Source organism: Trifolium pratense, linkage group LG7, assembly GCF_020283565.1.
Source record: "Trifolium pratense cultivar HEN17-A07 linkage group LG7, ARS_RC_1.1, whole genome shotgun sequence".
NCBI classification, from domain to species: Eukaryota; Viridiplantae; Streptophyta; class Magnoliopsida; order Fabales; family Fabaceae; genus Trifolium; species Trifolium pratense.
The window spans coordinates 11,035,298-11,048,310 of record NC_060065.1 but is presented as its reverse complement, the minus strand read 5'-3'; the positions used below and the strand labels follow the sequence as shown (position 1 = coordinate 11,048,310).

The 13,013-nt window shown below is 33.1% G+C and overlaps 2 protein-coding genes across 5 annotated transcripts; both read left to right on the top strand.

Moving 5' to 3' along the window:
• Positions 1-1,873: 1,873 nt before the first annotated feature.
• Positions 1,874-4,102, top strand: LOC123896942 (protein FANTASTIC FOUR 3-like). Its single transcript, XM_045947385.1, has 2 exons — positions 1,874-1,926; positions 2,919-4,102. Exon 2 carries the CDS (start codon positions 3,034-3,036, stop codon positions 3,913-3,915), a length of 882 nt encoding a protein of 293 aa, XP_045803341.1. The 5' UTR covers positions 1,874-1,926; positions 2,919-3,033; the 3' UTR covers positions 3,916-4,102.
• A 2,188-nt stretch (positions 4,103-6,290) lies between these two features.
• On the top strand, positions 6,291-9,049 carry LOC123896941 (F-box/kelch-repeat protein At1g22040). Of its 4 annotated transcripts, none has more exons than XM_045947382.1 (2): positions 6,291-6,572; positions 7,244-9,049. In XM_045947382.1, exon 2 carries the CDS (start codon positions 7,269-7,271, stop codon positions 8,703-8,705), a length of 1,437 nt encoding a protein of 478 aa, XP_045803338.1. In that variant the 5' UTR covers positions 6,291-6,572; positions 7,244-7,268; the 3' UTR covers positions 8,706-9,049. The 4 variants fall into 4 exon arrangements, with proteins under 4 accessions (XP_045803338.1, XP_045803339.1, XP_045803337.1 ...); XM_045947383.1 differs by lacking the exon at positions 6,291-6,572 and adding an exon at positions 6,582-6,668; XM_045947381.1 differs by lacking the exon at positions 6,291-6,572 and adding an exon at positions 6,658-6,937.
• Positions 9,050-13,013: the final 3,964 nt, after the last annotated feature.

Below are 13,013 nucleotides of genomic sequence, written 5' to 3'. Positions count from 1 at the left end.
AAAATGTTTATAGTGCATTTATTTTAAGACTTACATATTCGATCTAATGATTGACTAATTTTTCAGATATAAAGGCTTTGAGAGGAATTCGTTTCAAGGTCCCAAACTTTTTTTGTCAGGTTCATGAGAATTAAATTTGTTGAACTGTTTGATCAAATTAGCGGTTAAAATTATTGATGAATGTAAAATAAAATAAAATTACATACTTAGTTTAAAATTTAATTTCATCAATTAATATTAAAAATTAATTAGAAATTATAATAGAGATAATGAATTTAAGTTATTATATAAAAAGAGATAAATTTAAGTTCATCGAAAAATGATAGAGATAAATTTAGGGGGGTGTATTGGATTAAGATTTCACAAGACAATTTTAGCAAAAAAAAATCTTGAAGATTTTAAAAGACTTTGTGAGATTGTATTGATTTTTTTGAATGACTTTTTCAATCAAGATTCTTAACACAAGAATTTGTGAGACTTTATGACACAGACTTTTGAGATTTTGATGTACTTTATAGACTTTTAAGATTTAAATGAGTCAATAAATTTGATATAAATTCCTTCTAAAATAATAATGAATCAATCAATGAAAATTAAGCATTCCTTAAAAAAATCAACAATCATTAATATAATAAAAAAATCAATGAATAAAATTCTACAAAAAAAAAAAATCAATGAATAAACAAAAAAACAATTTAAAAAAAAATGACGAACAAGGTTCTGTTGCTGTTGTTGAAACATGTTGTTGTATATATTTTCAATGTCTATATCCTATAATGAATCCTGACACTATTTATGGTAGCAGGACAACCATGAAGAGGAAACGTGATAAAGAGGTAGGGAGAAAATATAAGCGATTATAAAAAACATGAGATAATCAGGAAACATGAAATAGAAACATGAGGAAAGGTGAAAGAAATAAAAAAAAATGAGAATCCATCAAAATCTCATGATATGAGGAAAGACTTTTTGTAGCTCAAAGTTCACTAAAAAGTCCATTAAAATCCTATTTTTTAACAATCCATCGAAATTAGAATACTTTTGAATACCACAAGACTTTTTGTAAGTTGTAAAGGGTCTTGATTTAATGCCACTAGACTTTTTTAAAGTCTTTTAAATTCCTAATTGAATACCACTAGACTTTTTTAAAGTATTTTAAAATCCTAATTGAATACCACAGGATTTTGTAATCATAAAAAAATCTTTTAAAATCCATTGAAATCATAATTGAATACACCCCCTTAAATAAATTAATTTTTTTTTTGTAAAAAAATAAATTAATGTTTATTTTTAGAAGTTGGTCATTTAAAATAATATATTATTAATAGTAATAAATATCTGATTTATTTATATTAAATTAATTTGAATTAGTCAAAAAAAAATTAAAGTAATTTCATTTAATTTTTTACTTTATATAAAAATTTAACATTCTTATGAAAAATAAATAAATTTAACATTATAAAAATAGATTATAAATGTATGTGTTGTGATGGATTAGTTTCAATGCGAGTGAGAAAGAGAGGAACAAAACAGAGGTGGGGATGTGATATGGGAGCCAGCAGAGATACAAAACCCAACAAAATCAGTTTATAGAAAAAAACACAAGATGCTTCTTCATTTCACACAACTCACACCGAATCAAAGTATAACATGAATCAGGCGTTTCAAAATAAGTGGAAAAGACCTTCATATCCTTGGTGTGGGGCCAGATAAGGGTATGTATTTTGAGGTAACATTGTACTATGTCTATAAATCCACAACTCACTCTATTTTTAAGATTGCTTCAACAAAAAAAAAAGAGATTGTGTTGTGTTTTTTTCTTCTTTGTTTTCTGTCCCTTTTTTTTTTTTTTTTTTTTTATCTTTCTCGGTGATAGAGATCACATAGTGATGCAAATATATGCAACCTGATTAAACCAGCAACAATGTAAGATCTTCTCTTATTTCATTATTTTTCTTTGATATACATGTTTCATTGTTTTAAAATCAATTTAATAATTTTCAATTGTTAATGTCACACATTCATGTTGATCTGTCAAATTTCATCCATTAGATTAGATTTTATTTTACAAATATTGTTTTTAGATGTCTTATGAGATGGATGTGATATATATACATACTTCGTGTTATAATTTCATGATGCTCTTGATCTTTGACATGTTTATATTGCATTGCACTTTGTCTAGAACATATACTTCAGATTTAACATGCATCAACATATGTTAATTTAATTGCACTTTTAATCTCCTATCACATCTACGAAAATAGTCCTTTTATTTCAAAATTGATTTGTCCCTCAATCATCACATTTGTTGTAACTTTGATTTCAATCTATAATTTTATCAGAAAATTGTGATTTTTAGTTTAAAAGTTGTGTTTTTTTACACTGAATGTAAGATTATAATTGGAGCAATTAATCACCATTTTATGGGTCGACGACCTATTGTGGACTGAAGTTGTAACAAATGTCGGGGACTAAAAAATTCGATTGTGATAGACGAAAAAATGATCCGTTGTAATTGTAAATTGAAAGGACTATTTTGCAAATATTATAAATTAGAAGATCAAAAGTGCAATTAAACTTAAAGCTGCAAACAGCTTAGCTAGGTCTTATCTGCTATCGAGTCAGGATTAGATAGACACAAAAATTAGGTGGGTTCCACCATCATTAAATATTTTTTTAAAATACTTTAAACTTATTTGTATTTATCTCTCCAAATAGAACTATTCGTCTCTTTTGAGAAATGAAGAGAATGGTAACTTCTGTTAGTATATGCAATCGATCATATCAACATTTTCTTCCAAATATGATCGTTTATAACATTATTTTCAATTAATATAGTAAAATTCAATCAATTCTTGCCAGCTATATCTTGCCAATGCAATCCTAATTAATTTTCTCTTTTTGATTTGTATCAGGATAATCATCACTGACCAATTTCATGTTTATTATGCTAAAAACAATTGCAAGGGTATAATAGGAAACTAAGAAAACACCATATTTTTGTTTCCTTTTTGGAGACAAAACCAAGAAATGGATATATTGAATGAGTATTTATCAAGCAAAGTGGAACAAATAGCTTCATCTCTATATAACTACACATTAAGGGCAAAACGAAGTCATAATGGTGGACATTGTTGTCATTGTTATCATTGTTATCATGGTCTCAAAACCCTTGTTCATTTAGAAGAAAAAAACATACAAAAGAGAATTATACATTCCTACAACATGTCCAAAACCAAAACTACTACAATGTCAAAAGATTCAAATATGTATTCTTCGTTGTGGGAGAGACTATCGAAGTCATTGTGGTCGTCATCTCCTGGTTCTCCGACATTACTATCGACAGTAATGGGAGATTTGATTGGAACGGAGAGCGGAGATTGCATGAGCTGTGATTTAACTGACGAGCGTCTAGGCCAAAGTCAAAGAAGCGGATTTATAGTCAAAGAGAAGAAGAGAGAGAAAAAAGTATTTCCTCCGGCAATAACATTGTTGAGAGAAACCGGAGCAGGAGGAATGCCTTCGTGTTTTAAAAAGGAATGTGGTGAAGATGGAAGGTTAATTTTAAAGTCGGAGAATATGAAATGTCATTGCGAATATATGGAAGCCAATCGAGAAAATGGCAGGCTTATCATGAGGATGACCCATCTCGATGATAATGGATGGCCCATCGATGTTGAGGAGGAGGAGGAGGAGGAGGAGGAGAGTGATTTAGAAATTGAGTTTGAGAAAGAGTTGGTGAAGGAAGGTAGCAGTGATGTGTCCAAGAATGAGAGTGGAAGTTGTTGGGCCGATTTACGTCAATGTGCTTCTTATGGCAATGGTGGATTTATTCGGGCACAATTAGAAGGATCCTTTTATTTGGGACTATCTGGTTCTGCGCCGCTTCCGCCCATTACTTCTGTCATGTGAGCTTGTTAAGCTTAGCTATAAACTCTTTTAACTACTGTGCGATGCAAGTTCAACAAAAGAGATACAGCGAAATATCAAGTCTAGTGAGTGGAGTGTCTTGCTAGTGGAAAATATGTTGTTGTTTTTTTCTTCTTCTTCTTCTTCCTAATTCAGTATTTTGTCTCCGACTTTTCAGGAATTATTGCATTTGCTCATTGTTTATTTAATTTTTGATGGAATTTGTTCATTGTTTAATTTTAAGACATTAAATAAATATAAATTATTATTTGGAACTAGTATGGAAATTATATACTAGTACCTATTAGGAGACTGTAGAAATGTCCTCAACATGTGTTAGATGCACTTCTAAATAAGAAACTTGCTGCCATCTCGTGTTAACATGCCCTGTGTCCGAAATGGTATGGGAGAAGCTTACCTTTTGGCCGAAAGTTATGCCACATCTGTCCAATCTGGCGGATTTCAGTATGGTTTTATTAAACCGGCTTAAACAGCTTACTGCAGCAGAACAAAAACAAGTCTCCGCGTGCCTTTGGAGTACTTGGAAAGCAAGAAATGAGCATCAATTGAATAAACAAAAATAATTATGCTAGTTAATTTTTTCGAGCGAGCTGCCACCGTCATGCATGAATATAGTTGGGAGCCAACAAACTGTGCAGAGTCAGCAAGACAACTCGGTCTCACCTCACAGTATGTCTTTCTTGGACCAAACAGAAACCAGATCATTTGAAGTGTAATGTAGATTTCACACTATTCCAGAAGCATAATAAGATTGGATTTGGAGCCATTGTCAGAGACCTCAAAGCAGTTTTTCCCATGGCTCAGACAGCTTGGTCCATGAGTATGATGGAAGTGCATGAAGGCGAGGCAGCAAGCCTTTTGTAAGCACTTAATTGGATGCAGGACTGGGAGGCTGACCGCATCATATTTGAGCCGGACTGCAAAACTGTCGTGGACGTAATTCACAGAAATAGAGTTTGTGTGTCAGAGTGGTTTTTGCTAGGAAACAAGAAAACATGGTGGCTCGTAAATTAGCAAGAGCCTCCATTTCATACGCTAGTACCGATTTCTGGTGCTGGGCAGGACTTTCTGTCTCGACTTAACCAAAACTTTTGATGTGCAAACGCGTTCAATTTCTTATGCTTCCTCAATACGAGAAATGGTCATCACAGTAAGTTGCATCTGCTCCCTTTGATGTGGAATGCCAAAACAATATCGTATCTTCCAGTCCCGTGAATTCTCCTGAGCTAACTCGCCCCCAAACATTCATATTCCATATCACACATGTTATTCATTTCATTAAAATAATTTCATTTTCTCTTCAGATCATGCATTGCTACTTAAATGCAGCGCAAGAGACTGCCACTAGGCATACCTCCACTGCTAACTTTATTTTGTCGACCACTTCTAATCCATCCGTAGAAATTTTACTGGAATTTGCATTTTTTTTTCTCTCCATTGAAGCTTGATGTGTCATCAAGACAATCACGTCCCTATACAATGGTTGATTTATTCACATTAACAAACAAATAATGTTTCAAAATATGTCACTTTCTATTTTCAAAGTTACATTATTGATTTTATTCAATTCTATGTGCATCACTTGGGTTGGTCTAGTAGTGTTGCCTTTGGGTCATTGGAGTATGCTCATCTCAATGTCTCAGGTTCGATTCCCTCTGGTGCCAATTTCGGTGGGTTAGTTCATACAGAGCAAAAAAACTCTAGCTTTAACTGGACCTCCGCAAGTGAACGGTGGGATTGTTCCTCTCGGATTAGTCGGTCCGAACGTCGGATACCGAGTTTTAAAAAAAAAATTATTGTGCTACAATTTTCATTTATGATCTCTGAACTGACTTAAGCATCGGAGCGCCTGCAGGTACAAACCCCCCTTCATGGATTGTTCAACGACGGTCTTGCTAGCCATCAACCTTCTCTCTGATCATCAGGTAAGATTAGTAACAGACACCATAGTTCATGTACACCCCCTACAACCAATACTTACTCTCCTTGCAACATTTCTAAGACCAATAGATTCATCTCAACAAACTCCTTAATTACTCCACGTTAGCTATTGTCAGTTGTCACAATAGTTATAATCGTCTCCTCCTTAATCAATGATCACATATTGACTTGAGCATTATAGTGCTAACATGTTTCGCAAGTAATCCACCGTGATCCATCATACCTTTTATGTCTATCACCACTTAACTAACCTCAAACCTCGCTGTCGGACTATCTTGTTTTTATTTTTTAAGAGAATAATGTTTTTTTGGTACAGAACATAATAATCTTCTACCACTTAAAAGAATAATGTTTTTTGAAAGAATAATGTGACAAAATAATACTCAGTTCAACATAATTTTTTTAAAAGAAAAAATAATACGCTGAAATTTCAATTCAACCATTTCATTTTATAAAAAAAACAAAACAAGTTTCTACGATATAGTTCGATCAAATTTACTATTTAAGTAGTAGAAGATTGATGTGTAAATTTCCTTCCAAGTTCATCATGTTTCAAATTCAACTTGCTCATGACATGATGCGGTTACATTGATATTTCCGAATATTGTCACTTTTCCTCATTTTTACGTTTTCATAATCCCAACATCGATTCTATTCTATTCTTCACCAATCCGTTTTTTCACCGCGCCTATAGTTAGGTACGTGTCACTTTTTTCTCCTCATCATTTATCTTTCTTAAATTGTATCGAACACTTATCTTATATACTAATAATTATATCTCTCACTGTAACTGTGTAAGTGTCTCTTAAACGCTTTGTTCTTTTCATATCATTTTAATCATATTGATTGTTGGTTGTTCAATTTTGGTCTCTGATTTTATTTTTCAATTCAATTTCAATGTATTACACTTTTGAATTTCATTATTTATTTGTTTGGTTATTCAATTCTGGGAAAAGGGGAAGAAAATTCATATAAGTTGTGATTGAAATTGTGATTGTATCTTTTGTATAAATTGTTTGAGAATTGAAGATAATTGTTGTACTCTCTCAACTACACCACCAGGGTAGGTAAACTTCTTAATTTTTGTTTTCAGTTCTAAAATGTTCTTGGATCTAGATATCATGATTTCATGAAACTGGATAGATTCATGAAAACTCCTCTGAGAAATTGTATTGAATTTCTTTTTTTTTTCTTATTGTTTTAGTATAATTTGATGGATTGTTGCTTTGGTTATACCGATTCTCTGCCTGTCTTTAACTTAATGGATAGAAAGTGGTAGTAATTTGATTGATGTTTAGATTAGATGCCTTTAGTTTTGTGATTGAGAAAGAAAGAAAGTTTATCTATTGATAATTTGGTTTTGTTGCAGATATTGAGTTTTTTTTCTTCCAGATATGGGTTCGTTTTTCAGTGTGTCGAATAATACCAATTCTGATCGAAGTGACCGGGAAGGAATCTCTTCAAATGAGACATGTAAGAGGCAAAGAATGTCGCCTACCGTTGATGAAGAGAATCCAAGACTATTCCCTAATCTTCCTGATGAGGTATCAATTCAGATTATCGCTAGACTTCCTAGAATTTGTTACTTCAATTTTAGGCTTGTGTCGAGAAAGTGGAAGTCAACTATCATGAGTACGGAACTATATGAAGTAAGAAAAGAATTAGGAACAACGGAAGAGTGGTTATATCTTTTGGTTAAGGTAGGAGAGAATAAGCTTTTGTGGCATGCTGTAGATCCTCGTTCTCGAATATGGCAGAGACTGCCTACTATGCCTAATGTTGTCGATGAAGAAGAATCTAAGAAGGGTTCTTCAAGGCTTTGGATGTGGAACATGGTGGAAGGTATCAGAATTGCTGAAGTTATTAGAAGCTTTCTTGGAAAGAGGGATGCATTTGATGAAATGCCCTTTTGTGGTTGTGCTATTGGAGCTGTTGGTGGGTGTCTCTATGTTCTAGGTGGATTCTCTAAAGCTTCAACTATGAGATGCGTCTGGCGATTTGATCCGATACAAAATACGTGGACCAAGGTCACTTCTATGTCTACGGGTCGGGCATATTGTAAGACAGGAATCTTAAACAACAAGCTTTATGTTGTTGGAGGGGTTAGTCAAGGTCCAGCTGGATTGCTACCTCTTCAATCTGCTGAAGTTTTTGATCCCTCTACAGGTGCGTGGTCAGAAATGCCTAGTATGCCGTTCTCAAGAGCTCAGGTCCTGCCGAGCACTTTCTTGGCCGACATGTTAAAACCAATTGCGACAGGGTTGACATCATACATGGGAAGGTTATGTGTTCCACAAAGTTTGTATTCATGGCCCTTTTTTGTTGATGTCGGGGGAGAAATCTATGATCCTGAAACAAACTCATGGATAGAAATGCCAATTGGAATGGGCGAGGGTTGGCCCGCACGACAAGCAGGTACAAAATTGAGTGTCGTAGTGGATAACGAATTATATGCTTTTGATCCTTCCAATACAATGGACAGCGGAAGGATCAAGGTATATGATCAAGGAGAAGATGTTTGGAAAGTTGTTATTGGAAAAGTCCCTATATATGGTTCTGATGATTCAGAATCTCCTTATCTACTTGCTGGTTTCCATGGAAAACTTCATGTCATCACAAAAGATGCCAATCATAATATTGCTGTTTTGCGAGCGGAGCTACGCCATAATTTGGATTGTTCGCCATCATCACCCTCGTCAACACTGTCACAAAATCCCTTGCCTGAATTTGTGGTCCCGCCGGCCGAAACAGATGCAGTTGTTTGGAAAATAGTTGCAAGTAGGTGTTTGGGACAGGCTGAACTAGTTAGTTGCCAAGTAATTGACATGTAGCTGCAAACACAGCAAGCAATAAATGTGACAGACAGACAGACAATCTTTGAAGGGTTGGTTTGTTTGAAGTTACTACATTGAGTTGGTTAGCAGCCCCACCTGGACTGAGTACATTTGGATTTTGAGTAAGATGTTGGTAAATTAAAGAGTGCTGTTATATTATAGTTTTGTTGTACCTATTTACATTTTTATGAGGTAAATAAGTCTTATAGGAACTGTCAGTTACTGACATGATAGAATAATATCAGAGAAAGAAATTTATAGTATCCATTATTTGTCACACTATATACATACTACATTAAATAATGCAGCTAACAAGCTGAATATTATATTTATCTTGAAAACCAACCACTCGTACATTCAGTTTTGCATACAGTTATAAAGTTAAACCAAAACAGTAAGAACAGCTATTAAACATCATTCTACTATACTATGTAGGTCACCTATACATATACAGTATAATATTAATACATACTCCCTTTATCCCTTGATGCAGTATTCTTTTAACTAATTTGCAGGTTTTAAAAAAGTGGTTACTTTAATTGATAGCAAGAAATTTATGAACTTATGAATTACATTTTAAAGTTGTATTCATATAACTATTGGCCTCATAATTCTAATATCTGGCAATGTTCTAACATAAACCATATCTCTAAATAAACCAAGAACCTCCAAATTATTTTGTCCACATTGTGGTGATTTATTTTTTTTTTGACTAACATTGTGGTGATATTTAAGATCCAGATTCAGTGACTTTGGTCGCGGGAAAGTCACAGGCACAGCCACTATAGTGGTGAATATATTGATTTCTTCTACAATCATATGAAATCAATAAACAAAAATGGAGGGCAAAATTAAACCATGTTTGCATTGCAACAAAACAAAATACATAAACTCCTAAAGATATAAACATTACCTCAATTTCATCAATTTGACATCTATCTCCTACGAATAACACAATTTGTGAAATCATAAGAAGAATCTTGATGACGGCAATTTCAATTATGATCAGCCAAATAAACAATATGATATTGCCAGCCAAAACATTCAACATTCGATTAACTTTTTTCACTACCATTTTGGTGTTACCCAATGCCAAAGCAATTGTTCTCCTCTCCCTAAAGACATTCACCGGGACAATAAAATGCACAATATTGTTGTTAATTCTTATCACATGTTTTAGACCGTATAGTAAATATGACCAACTACAAATTATGCATCATATGTTTGTTAATTCTTACCATCCATTTCTTCAAGGTAGATTTGCTGATTTTTCTAGAATCAGAGGCTCCTTCAAAGAGATTTTTGGTTTTTAAACCTTTGTATTGTTGCACCACATCTTCATGGTAGAGGGGATTAATAAACAATGGAATCATAAAACATTTTAATTTCTAAGTAACACTACATTAATGAATAATAATTTGTCGTGCCTATCAACATTCTCAAATATTTTCAGATTTTCAGAGAAACTTTTTTAGCACCATTTTCACTTTCGATTTGCGTGGCATGCTCATCCATCGTAGTAAGTGTATCCTGACAAACCAAATTAATTAACTTCTTCATCTTCCAAGCAGATACATTTTTTGAATCTATCTTTTTTAATTGGTCTATTCCAATTCCATTCCTCAACCTTCCACCAGTCTTTGAGATTTCCACTTAAGGTGGCCCTGAGAGTGTTTCAATCACAAATTGATCAAACAACGACTCTTTGATCCTTTCTAAATATGTGGTCGAATAAACAATGGGAGTTAAAACTCTAACCACTAGAGTTTTTAACAACCACACAAAAACACCCGCCAAAAAATCAACTAGAATCTTGGTGATATATGAAACAAATACAATCTTTGTCTCTCTTTTAGCTCTCTCGTGGAACAGACATTGCCACATTGTAAAGATAAGTACCATCCAAAAAAAAAGTTCCACTATTTTGCTCATGATATATACACGAAGAACCTTTTCCATCGAGGGAACTATATATTCAACAATGCAAACAACGACTCTAACAATCCATCAAGAAATCAATCCCCCACATACGAGAAATAGAATCATCAACATCCATTTCCATAGATTGACTTCTCAAATTTTACACGCTTAAGAAAAAGAACTATCAATGTTGCTGCTAATAAACAAATAATCACAAAAAAGACGAACCAAAGAATCCAAACGCCAAAATATTGTTTCTTCTTATCATTATCTTGGTGACCCTCTTCCATAAGCGGGTCATCCTCTCTGTCATCGCCTTTCGTTCCAAGAAATCGGGATGAAAGTTTTCCCGATTTTTAATCCGACCGATTCTTATGCGAAGACCATCGTATATTGGAGAACTACCAACTTGATTTTGTTATTAAGAAAGTACATATTAATTTCCAAAATAAAGTTTTCCTCATGTGATAGATAATCGAAAATGTTTTTCATTTTTTTGCTTTTATTCTGTCATAATATCTGATTTTGTTTTCCTCTTATTTATTGATGTATATTATTTGGTTCAACAAGATAACATTTGTTTAAACAATCATCTTTTTCACCTCCTAATCGTGGCACAATGCAAGTTGTGTTGAATTTCTTCAAGTAGCTTCATTCTTTGCTATGAATTAGTGTCTAAAAACTACTAAAATAACATAAAATAAATATAAAATTATCCTAACAAACCGAATGGATCGTCCATTGTAGTAAGTGTCTCCTGACAAACCAAATTAATTAACTTCTTCATCTTCCAAGCAAATACATTTTTTGAATCTATCTTTTTTAATTGGTCCATTCCAATTCCATTCCTTAACCTCCCACCAGTCTTTGAGATTTCCGCTGAAGGAGAGTGTTTCAATCATAAATTGATCAAACAACGACTCTCTAATCCTTTCTAAATATGTGGTCGAATAAACACTAGAAGTTAAAACTCTAACCACTAGAGTTTTTAACAACCACACAAAAATACTCGCCAAAAAATCAACTAGAATCTTGGTGATATATGGAACAAATACAATTTTTGTCTCTCTTTTAGCTCTCTCGTGGAACAGACATCGCCACGTTGTAAAGATAAGTACCATCCAAAAAAAAAGTTCCATTATTTATCTCATGATATATACATGAAGAACCTTTTCCATCGAGGGAACTATATATTCAACAATGCAAACAACGACTCTGACAATCCATCGATAAATCAATCCCCCACATACGAGAAATAGAATCAACAACAACCATTTCCATAGATTGACTTCTCAAATTTTTACACGCTAGCTTAAGAAAAAGAACAGCAGTGTTGCTGCTAATAAACCAATAATCACAAAAAAGACTAACCAAAGAATCCAAAGGCCAAAATATTGTTTCTTCTTATCTTTATCTTGGTGACCCTCTTCCATAAGCGGGTCATCCTCCCCGTCGTCGCCTTTCTTTCCAAGAAAACGGGATGAAAGTTTTCCCGATTTTATAATCCGAACGATTCTTCTGCAAAGACCATATCGTATATTAAAAAACTACCAACTTGATTTTGTTATTAAGAAAGTACATACTACTCCGTCCCATAATATAGGCAAAAAAAAAATTTCACACTTATTAAAAAAAGTAAAATATGATAATTTCAAGGTTGACTTTTTGTGTGTTTGTTGAAATAAGTTTCATGGGAAGATGTAAAAACAGTTTTTATTGGTTATTGATTATGGGGAAAAGAAGAGAGAGAGTAAATTAAGTAAAAGTTTATCTTTAAAATGATAAAAGTTAGTTTTTTTTGCTTATAATTTGGGACATGAAAAAGTGATTTTTTTTGCTTATAATATGGGACGGAGGGAGTATTAATTTCCAACATAAAGTTTTGCTCATGTGAGAGATATCGAAAATGTTATTCATTTTTTTGCTTTTATTCTCTCATAATATCTGATTTTTTTTTCCTCTCATTTATTGATGTATATTATTTGGTTCAACAAGATAACATTTGTTTAAACAATCATTTTTTTCACCTCCTAAGTGTGGTACAATGCAAGTTGTGTTGAATTTCTTCAAGTAGCTTCAATCCTTGCTATGAATTAGTGTCTAAAAACTACTAAAATAACATAAAATAAATATAAAATTATCCTAACAAACCGAATGGATCGTCCATCGTAGTAAGTGTCTCCTGACAAACCAAATTAATTAACTTCTTCATCTTCCAAGCAGATACATTTTTTGAATCTATCTTTTTGAATTGGTCCATTCCAATTCCATTCCTCAACCTTCCACCAGTCTTTAAGATTTCAGCTGAAGGTGGTCTTGAGAGTGTTTCAATCACAAATTGATCAAACAACGACTCTCTGATCATTTCTAAATATGTGGTCAAAT